This window comes from Mchenga conophoros, linkage group LG11, assembly GCF_057382185.1.
Source record: "Mchenga conophoros isolate Kocher_MC1m ecotype Shallow Benthic linkage group LG11, M_conophoros_male_GT1.1, whole genome shotgun sequence".
In the NCBI taxonomy this organism is placed as follows: domain Eukaryota; kingdom Metazoa; phylum Chordata; class Actinopteri; order Cichliformes; family Cichlidae; genus Mchenga; species Mchenga conophoros.
Window position 1 is genome coordinate 22,444,780 of NC_140536.1, and position 22,632 is coordinate 22,467,411.

General features: G+C 40.3%; 1 protein-coding gene across 4 annotated transcripts; it reads left to right on the forward strand.

The window, feature by feature from the left end:
- Positions 1–330: 330 nt before the first annotated feature.
- On the forward strand, positions 331–22,424 carry LOC146564054 (polycomb protein SCMH1). 4 transcript variants are annotated; one of them, XM_085291509.1, is made up of 17 exons: positions 331–452; positions 1,036–1,168; positions 2,666–2,734; positions 2,975–3,052; positions 3,330–3,400; positions 3,498–3,732; positions 5,396–5,484; positions 5,638–5,884; positions 12,349–12,593; positions 12,934–13,125; positions 14,407–14,533; positions 14,642–14,842; positions 15,149–15,319; positions 15,924–16,046; positions 18,208–18,339; positions 21,294–21,427; positions 21,573–22,424. In XM_085291509.1, exons 3-17 carry the CDS (start codon positions 2,710–2,712, stop codon positions 21,690–21,692), a joined length of 2,190 nt encoding a protein of 729 aa, XP_085147635.1. In that variant the 5' UTR covers positions 331–452; positions 1,036–1,168; positions 2,666–2,709; the 3' UTR covers positions 21,693–22,424. The 4 variants fall into 4 exon arrangements, with proteins under 4 accessions (XP_085147635.1, XP_085147634.1, XP_085147637.1 ...); XM_085291508.1 differs by having other exon boundaries at positions 387–544; XM_085291511.1 differs by having other exon boundaries at positions 387–544; positions 5,641–5,884.
- Positions 22,425–22,632: the final 208 nt, after the last annotated feature.

Here is a 22,632-nt window from a genome sequence, read left to right on the forward strand (position 1 = left end):
GCCTTGGAAATATATTTAAAACCCTTTCCAGACTGATAGATGAGCAGTGACTTTGTTTTGCAACTGTTTTATTAAGATTTTAGCATGATGTGTTACTTTGTGCAACCTTTAAGCCTAGTTCACTTTATGCGACAGGTTCTATTTGAGTGAAATCGGTTTGATGATCTGTAACATATAAGTATGTAAAATAATAATAATAATAATTATTATTATTATTATTATTATTATTATTATTATTATTATAAAACCTTTCCACTGCATTTAAAAAAAATATCAGCTTTTGCAGCTAGGGGTCACTGTTGTGCCGTTTCCCCATCATTAGCTCGACTTGCCCGTCTGCCGGACTGTCTGCCAGACAAGAAATGTTGGCAAAACACCCCTCCTCATCGTGTAGGGAAAAAATGGCGGACCCACAAAAGCGCTAGAAACAAATACACACGTTACAAAGCAAGGTAAACATCCTCGGATACACCGAGCGGCATCTCCGTTAAGGCTCGACTTCAGCGCTGAGCCGAAATGACCGCTAACTAACCTCACAGTGCTGGTACGCTCCCGTTTTGCTAATGCTAATATTTATAATCAGGTCGGCGAACTAGCGTGCCACCTAGCATGCTAAGCTAGCACGCTAAATCCGTGGGCATGTCTGTGAAGCCGTGCGTAGCATAGCCTGCTGGATGAGATGTCTGCACTGGCTTCATGCATGTTTGACTTTCATTCAGTGGTGTTTGGAGAGGCTTGTGCAGCAGGGGTTGCTGTTAAACTCCTGATTAATACAGTTAACGCTGCTGTCATGTAAATGAGTATTCATGGAAATAAAGCGTAGGAGAGGGCGGGGAAGAGGGTCCCATGTGCTGGCTTTGTGTTTTGAATGAAGCTCAGTAAATTTCTCCAATGTAGCCGGTGATGTTTTGTTTCTGAATATAAAGTTAGGAACTCCATTTATGTGTGAAACAACTGTTACTCCCTGGAGTTTGCAACAGGAGGGATGTGCTGCTGCCGATCACTGATGCCAGTCCTCCTGTCACTTTTTTTCAGCCCGAAAAACAGGGAGCCGGTCGCTTTAATTTGGGAGCCGTCCCCCCTTTGGCGGCGGAAAAAGGCGCACTTCTATTGAAAAGGAGCTCATCCGATAAGGAGAAACGCAGCAAAACGGTTATGAAGTTATAAGGTAGGCGCGTTTATAATATGAACAGCCCATATCTGGTTTAAGCGACACTGTGGATGCTCTGCCTTTGCTCTTTTACATTTTCCACGCAAGCTCGGTTAATTTATAACAGCCCTCATAATAAAGCGGGAATATTTTTCCTCAGCAAATTCAAATGTTTGGCAGATGGTTAACATCTGCGTTGCGACTGTTACTAACGTCCTCACATTTCTGGCTAAAACTACTTAAATATCGGCCTTGTTTGATTACTTTGTGGTAATAAATGTCGCAGTGGGGTGTGGGGAAACTGCAGAAGCAGCCACTTGAAGCACTTGTTTATATCCGTTGACCTGCTGACCTGTGTGTTGTGTCTGGTTTGTAGTGTTTGTGAGCCGGGGTTAGGTAACAGGGGTCACTGAGCCTTAAAACATGTTGCTCTTGCCGTAACCTTGGCCTGCTGACAGACGGCGAGACATTCATGAGCATTCAAGACAGTATGCTTTATGTTATGGGCAATAAACCAATTTTCTGTAATCAATACTAGTTGTTTTTTTTAAATTAATTATTAAATTATTTGATCAAAGTTGAATAGAAAGTCATCCCTGGGTGCTATTTCTGCTGCTTTAACTGAGAGACCGGTGTCATTTTTTGGGATAAATCTCTTACATAAGCAGTCAATATCTCAAGAAAGTTATTCATTATGATCTCACAATGTATGTGTAACATGTGAAAAACTCCACAAGTCCACATGCAGTGCACTTTTGATCTTTGTGATGAACCCCTGAGAAGACAAGTAAGCTTTAGTAAAGTCTCCAGTTCTCTGTTGCCTTTGAATAACAATAGTACATTTTATATGTAGTAGCTGAGCCTTTGGCCTCAAGAATATATTATAGAATATATTAGTGTGATTGGTTCTTTGTCAGTGATGTAAATTAAGAGTTGTGCATTTTGATGGCCTTAATTATCTATGATTTTAGAAATATTCCGCCATCTGTTAGTATAATTTAGTTTTTTGGGGAATGTCTATGCTTAATAGAGTGGTGCGCAGTAAAGGTTACAAGTCTGTTTTTCCTTACTGAAGAGAAATCCTGGAATTTCCTGTTTATTTCTGGTCATTTCAGAAACAAAATGTTGCACTTGAGAAAATGAAACACAAGTTAACAGGTTAAAAACAATATATTTTTTCACAGTGCTTGTAAACTAGTTCACTTGCCTCAAGGTGTTTCTTTTGTGAGGTAAAGACACTAGAATAACACAGTTCCATTTAAACTGGCTGAAAATTTCAAATCCAACGTGTGTAAATGAATTTATTGAAGTTTGATGCTGCAGTGTTGTATCAAAAGCATCATGTTAGCTGCTTTATGCCCAACTGTCTCCAGACTTCAAGGTGACATTTTGTGTGTGTGTGTGTGTTAATGTTTCGAATGTGACTCTATTTTTAAATCGATAAAGGAAAAAATTGCCACAAACATGCGTGACTAAGCTTTAACTCAGTTTTTGTGTGTTTTATTGCCTTTACAGTGGAGGCCACTTTTGTTTTGTTAGTTGGTCAGTATTGTTGGAGCATGAGGAAACCTGTACCACAAAAAGGTGAGTTTGTTTTATGATTAATATATTTTTAACATGTTGTATTATTTCTAGATTGTAGGTGAAGCTAGAAATATGTAGCGTGTCATCTTTTATCCCCTGAAAATGTATGTTATGTTGTAATAGTCCTCTAATTCCTGACATTGCCTGGAGCAGTGATTTTTGCCAGGTATTGCAACGTGTTGACTGATGAGAAGATTACCCATAGTTAAAGGATTTTCTTGCCTTTCTTGGCCCTTCTAGCGATAGAGTGGAAAGATGCCCGAAGGATTAAGCATGCTAGGAGTGGACGGCCTTCCCGCGTGCCCTCACAGTACCAAGGTATATAACGCAATGGTAGATGAAGTAATTGTTCACCAAATGTAAGCAAAAACAATGTGATACTGTTTTTTCTCAGTATTTTTATTAACTATTCAGACAATTTGTTACATAAATACAAATATATATATATATATATATATATATATATATATATATATATATATATATATATATATATATATATATATAAAATGTAAATCTTGTACATACAATGTAACAAATGTGGCAGTGTGCGTGACTGGAAAAAGATGTATTAAAGTTTCCTGTTATTCTGCAGGGCACTTCAGTTGGGAGAAATACCTGAAAGAGACAGACACTATTGCTGCCCCTGCCTCATGTTTCAGACAGGTATGTAGATTCATGGCTGATTGCAAAGTGTCATTTTTATAGGTCTTCATTCCTTTTTCTTTTTTTTCTCCATATTTTTACTATCATCACTGTCCAGAGCCTAACACCTCCCGTAAACGAGTTCAAGGCAGGCATGAAACTGGAGGCTCAGGACCCGCGAAACACCACGTCTACCTGCATCGCCACAGTGGTGGGCTTGACGGGTTCGCGGCTGCGGCTGCGCCTGGATGGGTCTGACAACAAAAACGACTTCTGGCGTCTGGTGGATTCCTCAGAGATCCAGCCTATCGGCAGCTGTGAAAAAAACGGAGGCATGCTGCAGCCACCACTTGGTGAGGACACAAGCACAACCACACATGAGCATCTTTGCATTTTCACACAGTCATGAATTAACTTCACAAACTCTACTGTTATCTCTGCTCTGAGAAAGTGACAGAGCAGAAATGGAGTCGAATTATGATGAATTAAAAAGAGCTTAGAGACAGTTTTCATCAATGACTGTTTTTCCCCCCAAAACAAGAAGATAACTAAATAAAAATTAATGCATGAGGACCAAAACTATGATGACATGTATTGACACTTTGGAGAGACAAGAGACAAGATCCAATCAGGGCTAATTAAGATGTGTAGATAGGCGGGACTAGTTTGGAAGTGATCCAATCAGAAGTGATTTTCTTCTGATTCGATCTAGATTCTAGATTTTTCTGTCTAGCTACCTTTGTGAGGACCGAAATCTGCGTTCTACTGTACTTGTGAGAACCAACAGTCACTTGTGAGGACACATTCACCAGTCCTCACAAGTTTGAAGGCCTTTTTGAGGCTCAAAATGTGGTTTTAGTGTCAGGGTTACAATTAGGTTATGGTTGGGTTTAGAGTAATGGTTAGGGTTAGGCATTCATTTTTAATGGTTAGGGTTAGTGTAAGGGGCTAGGGAAACCATTATGTCAATGAAGGTCCTCACTAAGAAAGCTGAACGGGCTTGTGTGTGTGTGTGTGTCTGTCTGTCTGTCTCTCTCTTTCTTAATCCTGAACCCTAACCCACACACATTCAAGAACTCCAAAAGCACTACGACACTCTTTGCCAATTTAATAAAGAGAGACTTTGTCATGCGTATCTCGCCACAGTGTGCCAACAGTGTGTGTCAGTGGAAACATAGGAAGAGGACAGGGACTAATACCGTAGGCAGTATTAGTGGGCAGAGGTCTGGTGTGCGGGTTCTTACTGTCTTGGTGCGGACTGAAATCTGAAATTTACTATACTGGTGGGGACCAACAGCCCTCATGTGGACCAAAATCCAGGTCCCTACGGGATTAAAGGCATTTTTCACACTCAAAATGTGGTTTTAGTGTCAGGGTTACATTTGGGTTATGGTTAAGTTTAGGGTAAGGGTTAGGCATTCATTTTTGTTGGTTAGGGTTATGGTAAGCAGCTAGGGAAAGCATTGTGCATATGGGATGTCCCGAGGATAGCAAACCCAGACGTGTGGGTGGGTGGGTGGTTGGGGAGAATCCCGTGCTCCATGATTCTCATGAAAGAAACAAAATGTCAAAGTGAGGAAGGAAGAGAGGAGTAAAACAGTTCACTTTTTAAAATTCTCCTTTAAAAATCAGCGTGTGGAGCAACTTTGAGCGGTTAAGAACATGGCAAACTTTTACACTTTATATTTTAGTCAACTGAACCAACTTCAGATTTAGTCTATGGTACTCTTTTAATACGTGGTTGACTTAAACTAAATGACTTTAGATGCATAAATAGGACTAAAACTAAATGACGTTTTAGTTAAAAGACCATGACTAAAACTGAATCAAAATTTGCTGTCAAAATTAACACTGCCTACTACTTTCGTAGTGATTATCCTTGATCATAATGAATGATTCTTTTCACACTTGCTTAATTTAATTAATAATTTCATGATTCATTGTTTGATTCATGGTGATTCAACCTTTTCATTTTGAAGCTGGTGTCGTAATGAGAATATTTGTGTCCTTATTCAGGTTTTCGACTCAATGCGTCCTCCTGGCCCATGTTCCTTCTGAAAACACTAAATGGAGCAGAGATGGCTCCCTCTCGCATCTTTCACAAGGTACCTGTACAAGGCTCACAAGCTCAAAAAGCTCAGCATTCACAAAGATGGCCAACTCTTCTGATGTATGACACAATAAGAACATCTATCACATGGTTTGACTGTTTGATAACTACCATATTTGACCCTTTTCTTTCACTCCATATTCCCCAGCAGGAGCCTCCCGCCCCAGAGCAGAACTCCTTCCAAGTGGGGATGAAGCTGGAGGCTGTAGACCGGAAAAATCCCCACTTTATCTGCCCAGCGACAGTAGGTGCATTGCGTGGTGTTGAGGTGCTGGTCACCTTTGATGGCTGGCGAGGAGCCTTTGATTACTACTGCCGCTATGACTCAAGGGACATCTTCCCTGTTGGCTGGTGCGCCCTCACTGGAGACAATCTTCAGCCACCTGGCACGAAAGGTATGAACCTCATAAATACAGTGATAGCTAAGAGTGTATATAACTTGAGTTTGACTTTCTCTGTATTTTGCGTCTAAGTCTTCTTTCTATTTCTGCTGCAGTATAGTGGCTTTAAAGTTTGGCATGTACTATAATATTGGTGATCTTCTAAAACGGTGATCAGAGCTTGAGTTATCTCTATCCTGAGCAAGTGTTCCATCATTGAAAATAACTAATGGTATCTATTAGGGATAGACCGATCCGATATTACGTATCGGTATCGGTCTGATACTGACATAAATTACTGGATCGGATATCAGAGAGAAATAAAAAATGTAATCCGATCCATTAAATATCACAAAAGCGCCTCACAAAACCCAGCTCGTGACCTTAGCACGTTGGAGCAGTATGCGTCATGTGATAGGGCGGCTGTGGTGTGACGTTAGGGCTGGGCGATATGTCGAGTTTTTTAAAAATATCGATATATTTTCATACGAGATATAAGATGTGACAATATCGTTTATATCGATATAGTCTATGTTACGTTATAATTATACTTGTGGAGCCGCAGGTTTGCCTCTCTTTCGTCCACTTTTGTCTCTACGCAACGTTACTCGGCCTCGCCTCTCCTTCACTGAACACAACTCCGCCTCCCCCATAGCTTCACCTGCAGGCAATGACAAGATGAAAGCGGAAAATCTCAGTTATCGAGTTACTGCAGATCGCCCCGTGCGTGGGGCTGGACGGCGTCAACGTGTTAGCGAGCTAACTGCGCTAACGAGCTAACCGCGCTAACGACATGCAGCCCGGAGGGGCTGCACGGCCTAAAATCCTTTCATTTTCTCAAAACTCGACAGTGCACCTTATGTATTAATTCTGGTTGTGCTTACTGACCGCGAACCGATTTTATGTGGTACACAGCGCTCATCAATCTGTCAAAAAATGTTTTAATATGACTTTGCTAAGCTACGGAGCTGCACCGCTTGATGGATTATCGGAGGATTACGGCTACCGGGGAGGAGCCTCGCGGAGTGATACGTACTGTGCTTCAACGTAATATTACCGTACTGTGTGTGTATAAGGACCACAAATGGCACCTGTTCAGAGACGTGGTGCAGCTGTGAAATCTGTCTCTTTGTTATTATGCTCAGCGTCTATTAGTTTACATTTTGACTGCACAATTGTGAGCTTTTTGTTATGCACAAAAACAACATTGTTTTCTTTTATTTATGGACCATGATTATTTAATAAATGCTGATAATTTATTTTTGAGTAATTTCTTCATGTACATCTACGCTGTATGTAAATAAAAGTGCCCGTGTGACATCTGGGACACAGTGTGACTAAGAACTCTCTTTTTGTTCTTAACTTATGGCTTTAAAAAAAAAATATCGAGATATATATCTTATATCGCCATCCAGCTAAAAAATATCGAGATATGAATTTTGGGTCATATCGCCCAGCCCTAGTTGACGTTCATCCTCCAGCTTCACTGTGCTAATGTTATGCTAACATAGCTGTGTTGCTAGCAATCATGTAGCAAAACATTATATACCAGATAGTCTAACTTCAGTAACCCTGCAAACGCCACTGCTGTTTAGTTTTCTCTCTTCATTTATGTTGGAAGTGGTAGCAGAGCTGTACGTTTTAATTAGTTTCAGAAATCTCTCAGTCAGAACATGGTATGTCATGTTTAGGTGGAAACTAGCGAGCTAACTTCCTGTTAACTTGTAACTCCGTTAAATTTAATAAATTCTGTTTTCATGGATGCTTGGATGTTAAACTTAATTGTTACACTTGGTAAAGCAGCAACGGTGCTGATTTTATTAAAGGTGAAAGAATTTAGACCGTTTTTAACTCTGTGTTCGTTTGACTTTGGGACCTGAAATGGACAGAGTTTTGGACCCAGATTACTCCGTGAAGCTCCTCACTACGGCAGCCGTAATGCTCTGACAATCCATCAAGCAGTGCGGCTTACCAAAGTTGTACTAAAACATTTTTAACAGATTTCTGCACGCCCAAATCAGTTCAAGGTCAGTAAGCACAACCAGAATTCATACATAAGGCACACTCTCGATTTTTGAGAAAATTAAAGGATTTTAAGTGTGCCTTATAGTGTGGAAAATACGTTATACAGAAGAAAAGAATATATCGCGATATATATCGTTACCGCATGTGCTTCAAATTATATTGCGATATGGATTTTAGGCCATATCGCCCAGCCCTATTTTCTAGTATCATTTCCTGTAGGGTTGCAGATTAAATTATTTAATTTTAATTAAATAAGGTTTTGAAATAGGTTCTGGGGTTTTTTTTTTACCTGATCAAAGTGCACTTCCTAGAAACTAAATATAAAGTCTATCACACCTTTCATTGTATCTACAAAATGGATGTGAATTAAACTCATAGTACTTAGTAGCCTTGTGTTCCTCTAAATTTCCCCTGTAATGTTTTGCACATAATGCAGGTATTTTCACTTTGATAATATATCTTTTGTCCAGTAATTTGACTATTTTCCTGAAACCTTTCTCTACTCGCCACATATTTTGGACACATATCTTTGGAAACAGTGTCAGTGATTCTAGTGCATCTTAGTGACACCTAGTACGCATGTGCTGTCTGATGTTGGATGATTGATTTTAATAATCATTGCATTGTTTCTCTAGTCCTTCATGCATTAATTATACTGCAGTTTGTCTTGTTTTCAGGTGGTTGAATAATATAGTTGTGTTGTACAGCATTTGCTGCTTTCTTTCTTGGTTAATGTCCATTTACATGTGGGAAGCTAACGTCACAATCAAGATTAAAATTAGTTATCGAATGGGCAGCCCTGGTCCTGGACTAAAGGGTGTTTTTGACTGCAAAGCTTGTCATGCAAGAGCAACTGCTAGTCCCTACCTGGTGCATGTGAGGTTGACGGGTACAGATGGGGCCTCTAGGGATTGCACAGAAGCTTTGGAGAATGACGGCAGACAAAGCTTTTGCCGGCTCTACTCCAAAAACGGCTTTTACTTCCTTAGAGGTTCTGATTATCTTTGCATTGTAACACCAAAATTGTAATTCCAAAATAAAATGAAAATAATCACGGCTGGGTGTTCAAATTGCATTATTTTACTTTAAAAGGTTTTTTTATGTGCAGAAATTATATGGATATCAACTTAGCCACAGATGTGTTGATGAACTAAGTCTGGAAAAAAATTATAACTCCTGATAAAGGCATTATTTATTCCTGACTCATGGATTAGATTTCACTACACTATGAGATTTCTGCTTTTATTTTGTCCATCTGCTGTATGTCCACATTTACACTGCATATGGTTAAAGTGTTGTTAAAAATTTCCTTCCTATTTGCATGGGGTTTTTTAAGTGCAAAGTTGGCTCTCAGTGTCTATTTGTATTCAGTTTGGTTTGTAAATGTTGAAGTAGGCATGCCTGCGGTTTTTACTTCTCTTTTAGAAGACTGTTTACAATGCAGCAGTTCTTTGTGATATATTGCTTCCTTTGTGACTTGTGGTAAAAAATCATTGCTCTTGTAAAGCAGTTATATTTCAGACATTGTAGCTGTCTTAACTTGTTTAACATCAGGAATAAAAGCCAGACTCAAAGCTGGAAATGTGTTACAGAAGAACCACAGAAGGTAGAAGTTGCTTACAAGGGTTATCAGCCACAGGGTCAGCTGTCCTTGTGTGTAGAATCCACAATATGTGAAGGAGCCGATTGAGGGAGGGAAATGGAGGATATGTCTTTGTAGCCTGCTAGTGTTTTATGTAGGCCTGGCACTTGCCCAGTTAGCAGAATCAGGGCATGACGCGAGTGAAATGAGTCTGTGTGCCCCTCCACAGGCCTCTCATTGGCACACTGGCTGTCGAAGTCTGATTAGACACCTTGGAAAGATTAAAGAGGCAGAAATCAAGAGAAAGGACAGACATATGCTGTGAAAAGTGGATTGTTTACATTGTCAGTACATGTGGGAGGAGAAAGGAAGAGAAGGGAGGAAAAAGGGAGAAAAGGAGGAGTCAGAGGAAGAGTGGGAGAGGAGGACAGGGCAGGAGGAGAGGGTGAATTTGAGGACAGCTGTGCTGACAATCAGACACTTTTGACTTTCGTTTGAGACAGACGGTGAGTAAATGAATGAAATTACTGAAATGCAGCCATAGAGCGAGTGTTAGATCAAAAGCGCTTGAGAAGTTATGTTGCTGTAATATGAAGCTGGTAGTGGTGGCTTTATGAACTCGGTGAACTCAGTGCACTCATGGGATAAAGAAAAAAACAAGGGTTTGCTTGTTAAGCGCTTGCTTGGCTGTATTTACAAGCAGTGCAATTGATTGTAACCTCAATCTCTTTACACCGTTAAACATATTATCTAGGATTTGTTCAATCTGTTTAGGATCAATCAGCTGTCTTGTTTTTTTTGTTTGTTTTCCTTCCCTCTTTTTTTCTCTTTAGCTTCTCTGTGACTTCTCTGTGAAACGTAGCAGTAGCCTGCAGACTGTGTGTTGCATTGATTGGTCTGTTTGTGTGAACGTGTTTAATAAATACAGACCTGTGTTAATGAATGTGGCCGCTCCTCTCGTAAATCTGTCCCCAGCTGATCCAGGATGAATACCAGCGCACTTTAGGTTGTGCAGTGTGTGTGAAAGCGTGTTTTAAATCGCAGGTGCATATGAAGCCAGATATTCCGACTATACTGTGGCTCTGTTTTTCTGTGCGGTTGTTTTTGCATGCACACATTCTTGAAGTTTTGCCAGCTGTAATGGCTTATGTAAAGTACACGGACTGCTTGGTTGTTTTCTTGTGTTTAGTAGAGACCCTCTGTTAATGTTTTTAACATGCGCCTGTTCTCTGGGGATTACGTGATTTCAGAAGTGCTTCACATTCAGGAGTGAAGGGCCGTGTGTTCATATTCTGGAGATACATTTTTGCAGCAGCTTGCTTCTTCATTTGCGTTTTAATTCTTGTGCTTTTTCTATGTTGCTTCTTGTTTTTTTCTGGCCAGCAGAGTCTTAAAGGTAGAAGAAGAGGTAACCAACTTTCGTAACCTCTGTCTTTAACAACTGCTTATTTTTCTTCTTTCAGTTGCTACCTGATAGCTTTTAGTCTTTCTTTTGCTTTTTCTTGATCTTCATTTTGCGGCGTACAGTGGATAACAGTTTACAAAGATAACGCCTGATTGTGTGATTTCATTATGTTATATATGATGTAACACCAAATTGATGCATATACTTTACTTGCCTGTACTTTTAGTGGGATCTGCCTAAAGAGATCATTTGTATCTGATCAGATTTTGAGGCATATCAAATACTACTCCACTACACCAATGAAATGAAAATTAATTTTGTTTAATAAACAGAATTAGCACTTTTATTAAACATATCGGCAGACTTGGTTATTTTCCCAGGAAATACTTTATATAAAATAAATGTAAATTTAAAAATAAGTCTCTGTTTGACTTTCAACACAGTTATGCAATCTGCCACACTGAATTTTATTGAACTTGGTTTAGAGTTATGGCATGATCAAAGAATGAGCCGGATCTTTGGTAGATTGTTTATTAGTCAGTTCAAAAATAATTTCTCAGCCCTTGAGCACCAAACAAAAAGAGTGTGTATTCCTTCTTCTGTGGCTTAATGTTATTAGAGGCTTGGTTACCACTCAGTGGTGATGCCGTACTGGAAAAGAGTGCAAAGTCAAATTGCTGTCAGTTTCTCAGCAGTTTTGATTTTGTTTGTGTGTGGGAAAAAAATGACTGAAAGTTTAAATTCAGTCTTAAAAAGGGAACTTTTTGATGCGACCACTCTTCTCTTTTTCTTCTTTTTTTTTGCTCGCTACCTGTTCCCTAAGACTGTAACAAGTGCTTGAGTGTGAGAACTGCACTGTGGTGTCCTTGGGCTTATAACTGAAGGACATAGTTTGAGAAAGAACTATTTTGTTGCTAAGAAAGTTTGACCTTCTTGGCTTTAGTGCCACTGAGAGAAGTTCAGATGTTGTAAACAATCTGGATTTTGTCATCCATTGAAGATAACACGCTTTACCTTTAGCTTTTCAGAAAGTCTTAGAGTAGAGATCAGAAAACCAAGTACCTTCCCCATGCACAGAGAGTACTTAATGTCTGTGCGTGACTCAGCCAGCTTCTTATTTGGCTTCAATTTGAAGCATGTGAGGACATTGCAGCCAACAGCACAAAGGCTACTTGAATGCATCAAGCACATGACTCATTCTGCAATGTGGCAATGTTGTGTGCATATTGCACAGCAGGTGTTTGGTGAAGTTGATTTAGGATTGTGACTGAACACGTTGCCCTTGTTGTTCACATAACATAACCACAAAAGGCGTTCTAGATTTAGACTTCTAAATTGTAGGCTGAATATGGAAGATGTGAATACCTAACTGAGAGGCACAGAGCAATAACTCTTAATTAATTTTGCTGCCGATACCAAGCAGCTTTTCAACTTCTCCCATTTTCTTTTCTCTCTTTACGCTTACAGTGGTGCTGCCCAAAAGCCTTGGAGCATTGACAGACGGAAGTGTGGAGAGCCCAGTCATGCATCCCAGCCCCACGGTGGGCAGGCCTCCAGGCCAGAGAGGACGCAAGCCAGGCCGCAGGAAAACCAAAGTGACAGGGCACTGGAATCAGAAGGGCTCTACACTGGGACCACAGAGCATCCAGCCAGAAAAAGTCCAGGAACCCGTCAAAATTCCCAAGAAGAGAGGACCAAAACCAGGCAGTAAGGTGGGCATGAAAAAACAGTTTTTTACTTTTGTGTGATAGTGAAGCAGTTATGACACTTACATATAGTATACAAATAGTTTCTGTCCGGTGTAGCAGGGACAGTGTTTCTGAGACAACGTGTTGCTGTTGAATCTTTCAATTGAATTCCAAGTGGTAGAAAGAATTTCTATAGCCTGTTAATAAAAGAAGTAACGGGTAAGTGAATTTTTAACCAACCTTTACATTAAACTATGAGACTGCTCACAATGGCATCCCAGATTAGTTGTTTTGTGTTTGAGGGGCATTATTAAAAAAAGAGGCATCCCTATTTGACTGTGTGTCCTTTGCTCTTTGTTTGCAGCTGGGGTGGGCAAAGAGAGCTAGCTGGCTAGAGGATTCCATGGCTGGGCCAGGGCGGCCCGCGACAGGCCCAGGGCGAACCAGGGGCAGACTGCCCGCCAACTGGGCGCAGAGGATAACTTTGCAGCAGGGTCAGACTCAGGCAGAACCTATCAAGATCCCAAAGAAAAGAGGGCCGAAACCTGGCAGCAAGGTAACTGTCCAGTACAAAAGAACCCCAGCTGTCATTAGACAACTTCATGTCACATAAACAGCTGCCTGCTTGAGAAATGCTGATGAAAATGTGAAAAGGGAAACTTCTGCAGTATAATTCTTGGAGCGCAAATCATTGGAGGCTTGTCCAGTGTTTTTTGACTATATTTGGATTATTAAGTTATTTAGCCAGAAACTAACCTGTTAGGCTACGTTCACACTGCAGGCGAAAGCGCATCAAATACGATTTTTGTTTGACCCTATGCGACCCATATCCGATCATGGTATGACAGTGTGAACGGCACAAATCCGATGTGGTACTGAATCCGATACATATCCGATGTTTTAGAAAGCGACTGCTGTTTGAACGGTCATGTCGCATTAAATCCGTCTTTTACGTCACTGACACAAGACAGACGCCAATTATCAGCGTCGGAGAAGCGCCCGAGAAGACATCGCGAACGCTTCCTGGCCATCCAGTGAAACTGCTGGGAAGACAACGTTGGAGAAACATGAACATTTTATTTGTACTGTATAATCAGCAGATTCTGACAGAAATCTGCAGCTATCCTTTGAAGCACCGCTCCTCTCTAAAACAGCAATAAGGATAATTATTAGGTTATTTACATTATTATGTAAATAACAAAATAACTTAAAGCAAAAATTGGGAAACTTAAAGTCCGAAGTCTTTATATTAAGGCCATCAGTCAAACCATATTGTTTGCTCTGGGTCTAAACAGAGCGCGTTGTGTGTGACGTCTTCTTTTGCGCATGCGGGCCGCTTTGAGCGTTCACACTAGAGAGCGTTTGCTGTCGCATTTTATTTGTAGTGTGAACGAGCAGACAAAAAAATCGGATTTGATCAAAAAATCGGAATTGAGCATTAACACCTGCAGTGTGAACGTAGCCTTAGTTAACCCTCTGATCTGACAAAGCCCGTTCCTGTTTCTGTTATCATAAGTTTCCTAGCTAGTTAAACATGCCTGCTCATTTGTAACATACATGCTATAAAAAAATTTTTAAAGCCTTGGTTTCATCATATTTATGTCTTTATAAACGATATAGTTGTTTTTGGGTAAGATGGACTGAGCTGGTATCCATTTATTAAGCGCAAACAGTTGCAAAACCACAGTGCTCAGTCATTGGTAGTGTTTGCAGCATCCAGTTTGTATGTTTGTTTAGTTTTCCATTACCATTTACAGAAATGTACTTAGCTCAGTTCTTTTATTTGCTTTTCTAAATATATGTACTGATGGCTCTGAATTTGTGTATTTGCATACAGAGAAAACCACGAGTGGTACCTAATCCAGTCCCCACGTCTCCCACCAGCAGTACCCCAGAGCCTGACACCAGCACTGTGCCCCTGGACAATGCTACCATCCCTAATTCTGCACTACAGGCTCCCACAGGTACACAGCGTCCACAGGCCTACACATAATGCACATTGCTTTTTGGGGTTTTTTGCATCAACTTTTTCATTCAGTGTCATTTAAGGTCATATACCTTTCGCCTTTTAGTTTGTGTGTACCTAAACAAGTACGGCAAGATGGGACCCCATTTAGACCAGCGGCGTATCCAACAGCTGCCAGACCACTTTGGGCCAGGCCGAGCCTCGTCGGTGCTTCAGCAGTGTGTCCAAGCTTGTGTGGACTCTGCTCACAACCAGGGCACAGTCTTCTCCTGCCTGAAATCTGGACAAGGAGGAGAAGTCATTTCAGGTGTGTATTGGTCTAATTTGAAAGCAAATTCACTTTCTTCACCCTTTCTTCTCTTTGATTTAGTGCTTATGAATTTACTGTGGCAATGCTCACTTATCCACGAGAACATCAAGAACCAACAAAGTACGAAAAAATAAAACAAACCACTTGGCTGATTCTATTGTTGTTGTTTGAGTTATGTTACACAGATTGTGTGGGTCGGATTTTGTTTATTCATGAAAGCTCACTCACATCTGTAACACAGCCTGTTTATTGAATTACACTTGAATGAAGCAGCTGAATTAATATCCACCATGTCTTTTCCAGCCTTTTTTGACCAGCAGCAGCACACCTTGACCCTGCCAACTGTCAGCAGTGTCACCTATGTCCTCCGCTTCCTGGAAAAACTTTGCCACAACCTGCACTGCGATCCTTTGTTTGGCAGCCAGCCTGTAGCCAGAGGCGGTCTTCACTACGACAGTCACACGTACACTACAGGTCAGGGTCGCTGTTTGCCCACTCTGTGTTCACGTGTACAGTGTTAATTTATTTTAACATAGCTGTTAGAACCATGCTCTTACATTGAAAAGTACCAGTGTCAAAGACTCTGCTCACTTTTACTACATTTAATGAAAAGGCAGCTAAAGTTTTATAATAGTCATTGGGCTCTTGTGTCAGGTGGAAAAATATGCTAAGCTTAGTAGGAAACGACTGGTTTAGACCGTTTTCTAAGTGGTTTAGGTGAGAGGAAACAGCAGACTATTATGTGTCTGCCTTATTTATGCAGAGATGTTGGCAATATGCTTCTAGAAAATGAATCCTTATTTGCTGTATTGTGGAAAGCAAGTAATGTGTTGAAATTGCAAAGACAGGGGTAGTGAAGAGAACTAGGGTTGGGCAATGTGGCCTAAAATATGCTCTCTTTTTTTTCTTAAAACGAAGGATAATTATGTAACACACATTCAGCGTAATTGTTAGAGATCTAAAATATCACTGCTCTGGTACACTGAGTTGCATCTTTGTCACATCCAGCTTCTTGATTTTTAGTTAACATGGAACAATAGCCTCCAGCTGTTCTTCAACCCATGTGTGCTTCTTTTAGAGAGGAGAAGTTTTGGAGACAGTCTGAAAGCGGTCCCAGTACGAAGCACAAAGCGGTTCCTTCAGGACTTCACCAATCCTCTGTCTCCGAAACTGCCAAAAATCCCACGGCACTCCACTGATGGTAATCTGTTTCATCCATTCATAATCTGTTCTTATTACTCATACTACCATTCATATAGAATTTGTTTTGCTTTTATTTAGAGCTAGGGAAAATATATATATTAGTCTATCCATGAAAGTCTGTGATATTATTAGTCAGGTGACATATGTATTGGTAGATCATTAAATGGCATTTTAAAATAACTGATCAGCTCAATACTGGGCTGGCATTGGCTGATCACCAGATCATGAGGCTGGTTAAAAAAAATCTCTTTTCTGTGTGGCTGCTGTAAAGTAATATTGGTGCTCCCCCTTGTGTCAGTTTTTCTTCCCATTATAACTCAATGCTTAAATGGTGAAATGTGCCAGTGCTGAATGTAAAGCTACCTGAAATGAACAATGTGACGTAAATTTGTACGTAGTTTACAAAACTGTATATATTATTGTATATATTATATATCTCTTAAAAAGATAGAGAGAGAGATCTTTATAAGGCATAGAGGTGTTTGCAGTGTGCACTGCATTTTAACTGACATAAAGTTGATCATTAAATAATGACCACCACACTGCATAGGTACCAAGTGTGCATGCTTCCTCACAGCAGCGTGTGTTTGTGTATATATATGATTAATGATTTATCATTATAATTTTAGATTAGATTATTATGTTTTTATCGCTTCTCAAAAAGCATAATTTAACTTTCATCTACTTGCTCTTTAGGAGGCTCATGCTAATTTGCTCCATACTTTTATTATTGAATTTGGACTATACCGGCCCTTAGTGGATCAACTACAGAGCTGTACTATCTCAGACTAGCCCTTGTAGCTTGTGTCCCTTTAAGCCAAATTTCTTCTGTAAGTCGGCTGCCTTTTACAAATAAAAGGTTTGAATAGCAGGTCGATGGGGCTGGTGTACAGTAAGCCAGAGCCGTGTGCTATTAAGATCTCCTCTCTTTGACATCACAAGTATCAAAGAGTGCAAAAAACTGTGTGAAACAGTGTGTTCAAAGTGAAGCCATGGCCACGTTTGACCATGTTTAATGTTAGCATTCATCATGGTGACAAACAGAAATTAAGGAAAATAATAGATACACAGGTAGTATCAACTATTCAGGAAAAAAGGGGAAAAAAGCCATATTAGGCTTTAAAGTCGTGCTTTAAAATGTTCGCACCACATTTTTTGGAGTTGTCTGTGAAGGTTCTCACTGTAGTTGTTTGCACTCTAATAAAGAATTAGGCTGTTTCTTTGGAGGATTGATCAGTAAAAAATTATTTGTGAACCTATTTGTTTTTATTGTGGGCACACACTTTGTTGAACATTTTAACTTACTAAACGGTGGTACCAAATACAGTTGTGTATTAAAAGAGGGAGCCTTTTCAGAGGAGAGCCTGACTGCATCCATAGGAATTAAGAGGCTAAGTAGCAGCCAAGTGTTGCTAATCAAATGCCTTTGATTTATTGATCATCAGCATTCAGCAAGAAGGCAGAAGTTTTAGCAGTTTGCTTGTCTGTAGCATTCAGGTGTGTGTTAACAAAAACTTTCTTTCTCGCATCACTGTGTGTATGTTCTGCCTCTGGTAAATTTCTCTTTTGTAAAATGCCTTTAATCATATTTTTCTTTGTTCTTTATTTGTGTGCAAAAATAACTGGAAATAAGCTGACATCAAAGGATTCCGATCATTTAGTATCAGAGGCTATTCAAAGTGGAATCCGGCATCATATTTCTGTCAAACATTTTAATTGTAATAACTGGGTGCTCTGACTTGTCTAGTAAAGCTTTCTGTAATCATTTAAAAGGAGGTAGTTAAACAGAGCTCAAGAGCGAATGCTATTAAATTCTGGGGCAGGAGGTTAATCATTTAATCATCTTTCCATTTCCTTAAATTTTAATTAAGTTAATGTAATATTGGAAGATATATGTGTAAAAGGGGTAATATCCCCTTCAAAGTGCCCTTATACTTTTACAGAATGCCATAGCCCTGTTAAATCACCGTGGTATTCTCTGAGGGGTACTGCAAAATCGCTGCGAAGCAGTGTGTCTGACAAATACGCTGTCAGTTGGGCCTCTTTTTTGTTACTTGTTATCTTTTTTTTTACTACATTGGATGTTTAGCTGTGGGACCTCTTTGTTATTTTGCTTTTTTTTTTTTAGGTACTAGTATAATTGTGTTCTTTGTTCCCAGGTGAGTCCTTCATGGAGAACAGTGTTGCCACATCAGAGCACTTAAAGAAGAGCCCCCTTTCCCAAAACTCTACAGGACTGACTTCTGGCCTGAGGTCCTCCTCCAAACTGCTGCATCATAACAACTCTACAGGTAGGAAAAGAAACAACATTGTATCTATGAAAAGCTTCGACAAATTTGTAAGTGTGAATGTATTACTTCTGCAAATGCTAATATAGTGACATGCAATCCAGTAAGTTTGGTTTTAACTAAGGTTATTCACTAAATTCAAGCGTGGTGCTGTCAGAGGATGCCTCCCTGCTAGATATGCCTCTGTCAGTTGTAAGTGGTGTTATTGCAAAAAAAATGTGAAATGTTTAAGAACAGCCTCAGAGTGGCAGGACAAGTAAAGCTATCAAGCGGGATCACTGAGGACTTAGGAGCAATGTGTGTAACAGTCAATTATATGCAGAGTTCCAAACCTCCTCTGTCATTAATGTCAGCACAAAAAGTGCACCGAGAGCTTCATTGCATGGGTTCTCAAGGTCAAGGTTATCCATATAGTGCATATGTAAATTTTTCTCTGCTTTATCTTTACTTACACATACATAAATGTCTTCAGCGCAGTAGAAATGTGCTGCAGATCTTGTAAAACTTGTTTAGAACTACCCCCTTTTTGTGTCTGCATTACAGGAAGTGAAGTCAGTTGTAGTTCTTTGACCTCTGATGTTGTAGTTTGTTGTTTGTTTGTTTTTTAAAGCATATATTGCCTAATGACAGATGAGCTCATATTATGCCGAGGCATTCATTGTCTGTCTGTCAGTTCACAATTCACAAGAACCAGTATTCGTCCTGAAGCATCAGTCAAACACAGTGATCGCCAATAGTCTTCATCAAAACTGTGCTCAAGTCGAGGTCATCTTGGTCATTTTCACTAGTTTGTGCAATACAGCCAAACAGTGACAAGAAAACGTAACACTTCACTTGTTATGTCTGTGAAGGTTCTCAGTCATCCAGGTCATCGTAGTCAAAGGACCTCACACACATGTAAAGAAAGCACTCAAAACGTGCGGCTATCCTAAATGGGCGTTCTTAAAGTCAGCAAAGAGGCAGCAAAGAGGCACAGAAAAGAAGATCAGACACCAGCGAGGGAGGATAAGAAAGACAGACGCAACAACATTGTCATCCCCTATGTAGCCGGTGTATCAGAAAAACTCAGGAGAGTTTTCTCCAAGCACGACATCCCAGTGTATTTCAGACCCAGCAACACGCTCAGACAAAAACTGGTTCACCCGAAAGACAAAACGCCAAAACACAGACTTAACAATGTGGTGTATGCGGTACAGTGCAGCGAGGAATGCCCAGACCTCTACATTGGAGAGACCAAACAGCCACTTCACAAGCGCATGGCACAACACAGAAGAGCCACCTCCACAGGACAAGACTCAGCTGTCCATCTGCATCTTAAGGATAAAGGTCACTCTTTCGAGGATGCCAATGTTCACATTTTGGACAGAGAGGACAGATGGTTTGAAAGAGGAGTGAAAGAAGCCATCTATGTCCACTGTGAGCGACCATCTTTGAACAGAGGCGGGGGTTTACGACACCAACTCTCTGCCATCTATAATCCAGTTTTGAGATCCCTTCCCAGACGCCTTAACGCCCACTCACATCCTGGGCCATCTGACCTCAGGAATTCGCATGATAAGGTGGGGCCAGGTTTCACAATGAACACACCCGAAACTCTGGCTGATTGGGACCCACACCCAGTTTCACATCTTGGCTCAGGGGATTAGAGGATCATCAGGGGGTCCTTTTGTCCCTCTGTGGGGGGAAACTCCCACTAGGTTTATATCTGGGACTCTCCACCATTTGACCTTAGAACTGAAGAAGCTTCTCGGATGAGAGGTGAAACGTCTTCAAGTAACTTAAAGAAGTCCAGACGCCTTTCTTTGCAAGCTCCTTTGACTACTTCACTTGTTACCTTAACCTGAGAGTTCTAAGGGACTCTGAGCTGGATGAGCGAGTATATCATTGATGGAGGATCGGGTGCAATTACATCACTGCCATGTAATTAGTGGCTCTTCACATTTGCCTTAAAATGACAATCAGTGAAACCAAACACACGAGTGACTGCAGTGGTATTTATATAGCAGCATTTTGCCCTTAATAAGCACTTAAGCTGCTCTTACACTATGGTATAGGTCCATTCAAGAGTTCATGAGAAGAGTTTGGTCAGAAACTGCCTCTTCAGTGGCTAAATTGCTACTTTGCCAGATATCAGTAGTGCATTTTCTTACCCTCTGTGCCACTCATGCCACTCATGCCACTTTTATTTCACTGGAAAGACCCAATTCAAATGCTAATAGCAGTTTGAAGTCTCTAACAAAAAGAGAGGACAGAGCTGGAGGTGGCAGAATTGAAGATGCGAAGGTTTTTCATTGGGAGTTAGAATGGAGTACATCAGAGGGGAAGCTCAGGTTGAGCAGTAAGGAGATAAGGGACTCAAGACTGAGATATTTTGGAGATGAGCAGAGGAGGGATAGTTGATGTAAAGGAGAAAGGATGCTGAATATGAAGCTGCCATGCAGGAGGAAAACAGGAAGACCACGGAGAAGATTTGTGGATATAGTGAAGGAGGACATGCAGAGGGTTGGTGTGACAGAGGAGGATAATAAGGATAAGGTGATACAGAGGATCCACTGTGGCGATCTCTAAAGGGAGCAGTTGAAAGAAGAGATGGTGGCATTTGAGTGTTATCTTATAGTAGGTGAAATATGTGTAGTAGACAGTGACACTCCATTCACTGCTGTTTGCCTGTGCAGCCTGTGTGTTTGAGTTAAAATAATACCCTTGTAGTGGTAGCCCAAAAACACACTGAAATTTATAATCACACAAATGCAAAAAGTTTAATAGAGTTTTGTCAAAAAAAAAGAGTACATTACATTTTCAGGATCCATCATTTCAGCTCAATTGTCAAAACAGATGTTGAGCCTGTGCGAAAGACCGCTGCACTGGGACAGTGATAAACATGTTTGTTTTTTTGGGCTTTTTACTACTCAGTGAATAACTGTCTTATAAATCTGTATTTGCACATTTGCTCCCAGGTCCGGGTAGTTTCCGTGAGAGCCCCAGGCCCAGCGGTCAGGATCCCAACCTGTGGACAGTAGATGAAGTCATGCAGTATATCAGGGATATCGACCCAGTTCTGGCCCCACATGCTGACCTTTTTAGAAAACATGTACGTATCCATTCATTCATGAATAAATGTATAATGAATAGTGAATGCTTCAAACGTGTCAGTTTTATTCATCACTTTTGAGCAGCTCTGTTTAAAAGAGGAAAAAACAAAAAGGTTTACTTTTCCTCTGATTCCTCTGCTACAGGAAATTGATGGGAAAGCCCTTCTGTTGCTGCGTAGCGACATGATGATGAAATACATGGGTTTGAAGCTCGGCCCTGCCCTCAAACTCACCTTCCACATTGACAAGCTTAAACGGGCTTGACGACATCAGTCAAGCCTTCTGAAGGACTTAACTGTATCGCCACCTCCATGTTCTAGGTTCAGTATATCATGCACTTCATAATGGACATATGCTGACAATTTACATGTAGCAACTTCCACCGTACTCCATCCAGTATACACGCCCTTGTTCTGACCTCATTCAGTCAGGGATGTTTATTTTGTGTAGCACAATCCAGGCCTAAGGCAGCATGGGTTAGGGGTCGGATCGGCCACTCGTCTGTCATCACTTTTGCATTTCAGTCTAACTTGAAGAATCATATGTGGCCATTTTAACTGTAAAAGGCCTTTTGGCCTGCTTTTGTTATGTTACATTTTATCTGTACATTTCATATTTTGTACTTCATGAATACAAGTATATGGACTTTTTCAGTGTTTTGTGTTGGAATACGCTAAAAAAAAGAAAACCCTAAAGGAAGAAAAGAAATGCTACATCCCAATAGTTGGGATTTCTTCCGATCAGTCTCTGTTTGAGGCATAATTTTGCAACTACAACAGTAATAATTATGATTAGAAAAACGTGTTTTATAAAACTTTATTCTGAGAAAAACTGCCATCAAGATGGGGTTTTTCTCTTATTCTGGATGTTGTTTACAATGCCTTGTCTTGTCTTTGTTATTTGTACTTTTTTAATTTTTTATACTATATTATTAGAGTTCCTACATGGAGAGCCCTATCATGCTTAACATTGTTCAATAAATATATAATAATTCAAGTCTCCTTTTTCTTGTTTTGTTTTGTTTTGTTTGGTCACAAATTCCTATATACATCCTGTATTAACTGTCTGCTGTTACACACATGACGCGCAACATTCAAAAAGCTGAAACTTGAAAATCGTTCACAAGAATAGATAAACTGTATTTTGATGATCACATTTAGTTTGTTGAGAGTTTTGCCCACCAGCAGAGGGCAGCATATAGCTG

What these genes read in the sequence shown, in the direction of transcription:
- LOC146564054 (XM_085291509.1), top strand. Translation starts at nt 2,710, where the DNA reads ATGAGGAAACCTGTACCACAAAAAG. An exon ending in GCATCATAACAACTCTACAG is followed by an intron (nt 18,340 to 21,293) that starts GTAGGAAAAGAA and finishes ATTTGCTCCCAG; the next exon opens with GTCCGGGTAGTTTCCGTGAG. An exon ending in CTGACCTTTTTAGAAAACAT is followed by an intron (nt 21,428 to 21,572) that starts GTACGTATCCAT and finishes CCTCTGCTACAG; the next exon opens with GAAATTGATGGGAAAGCCCT.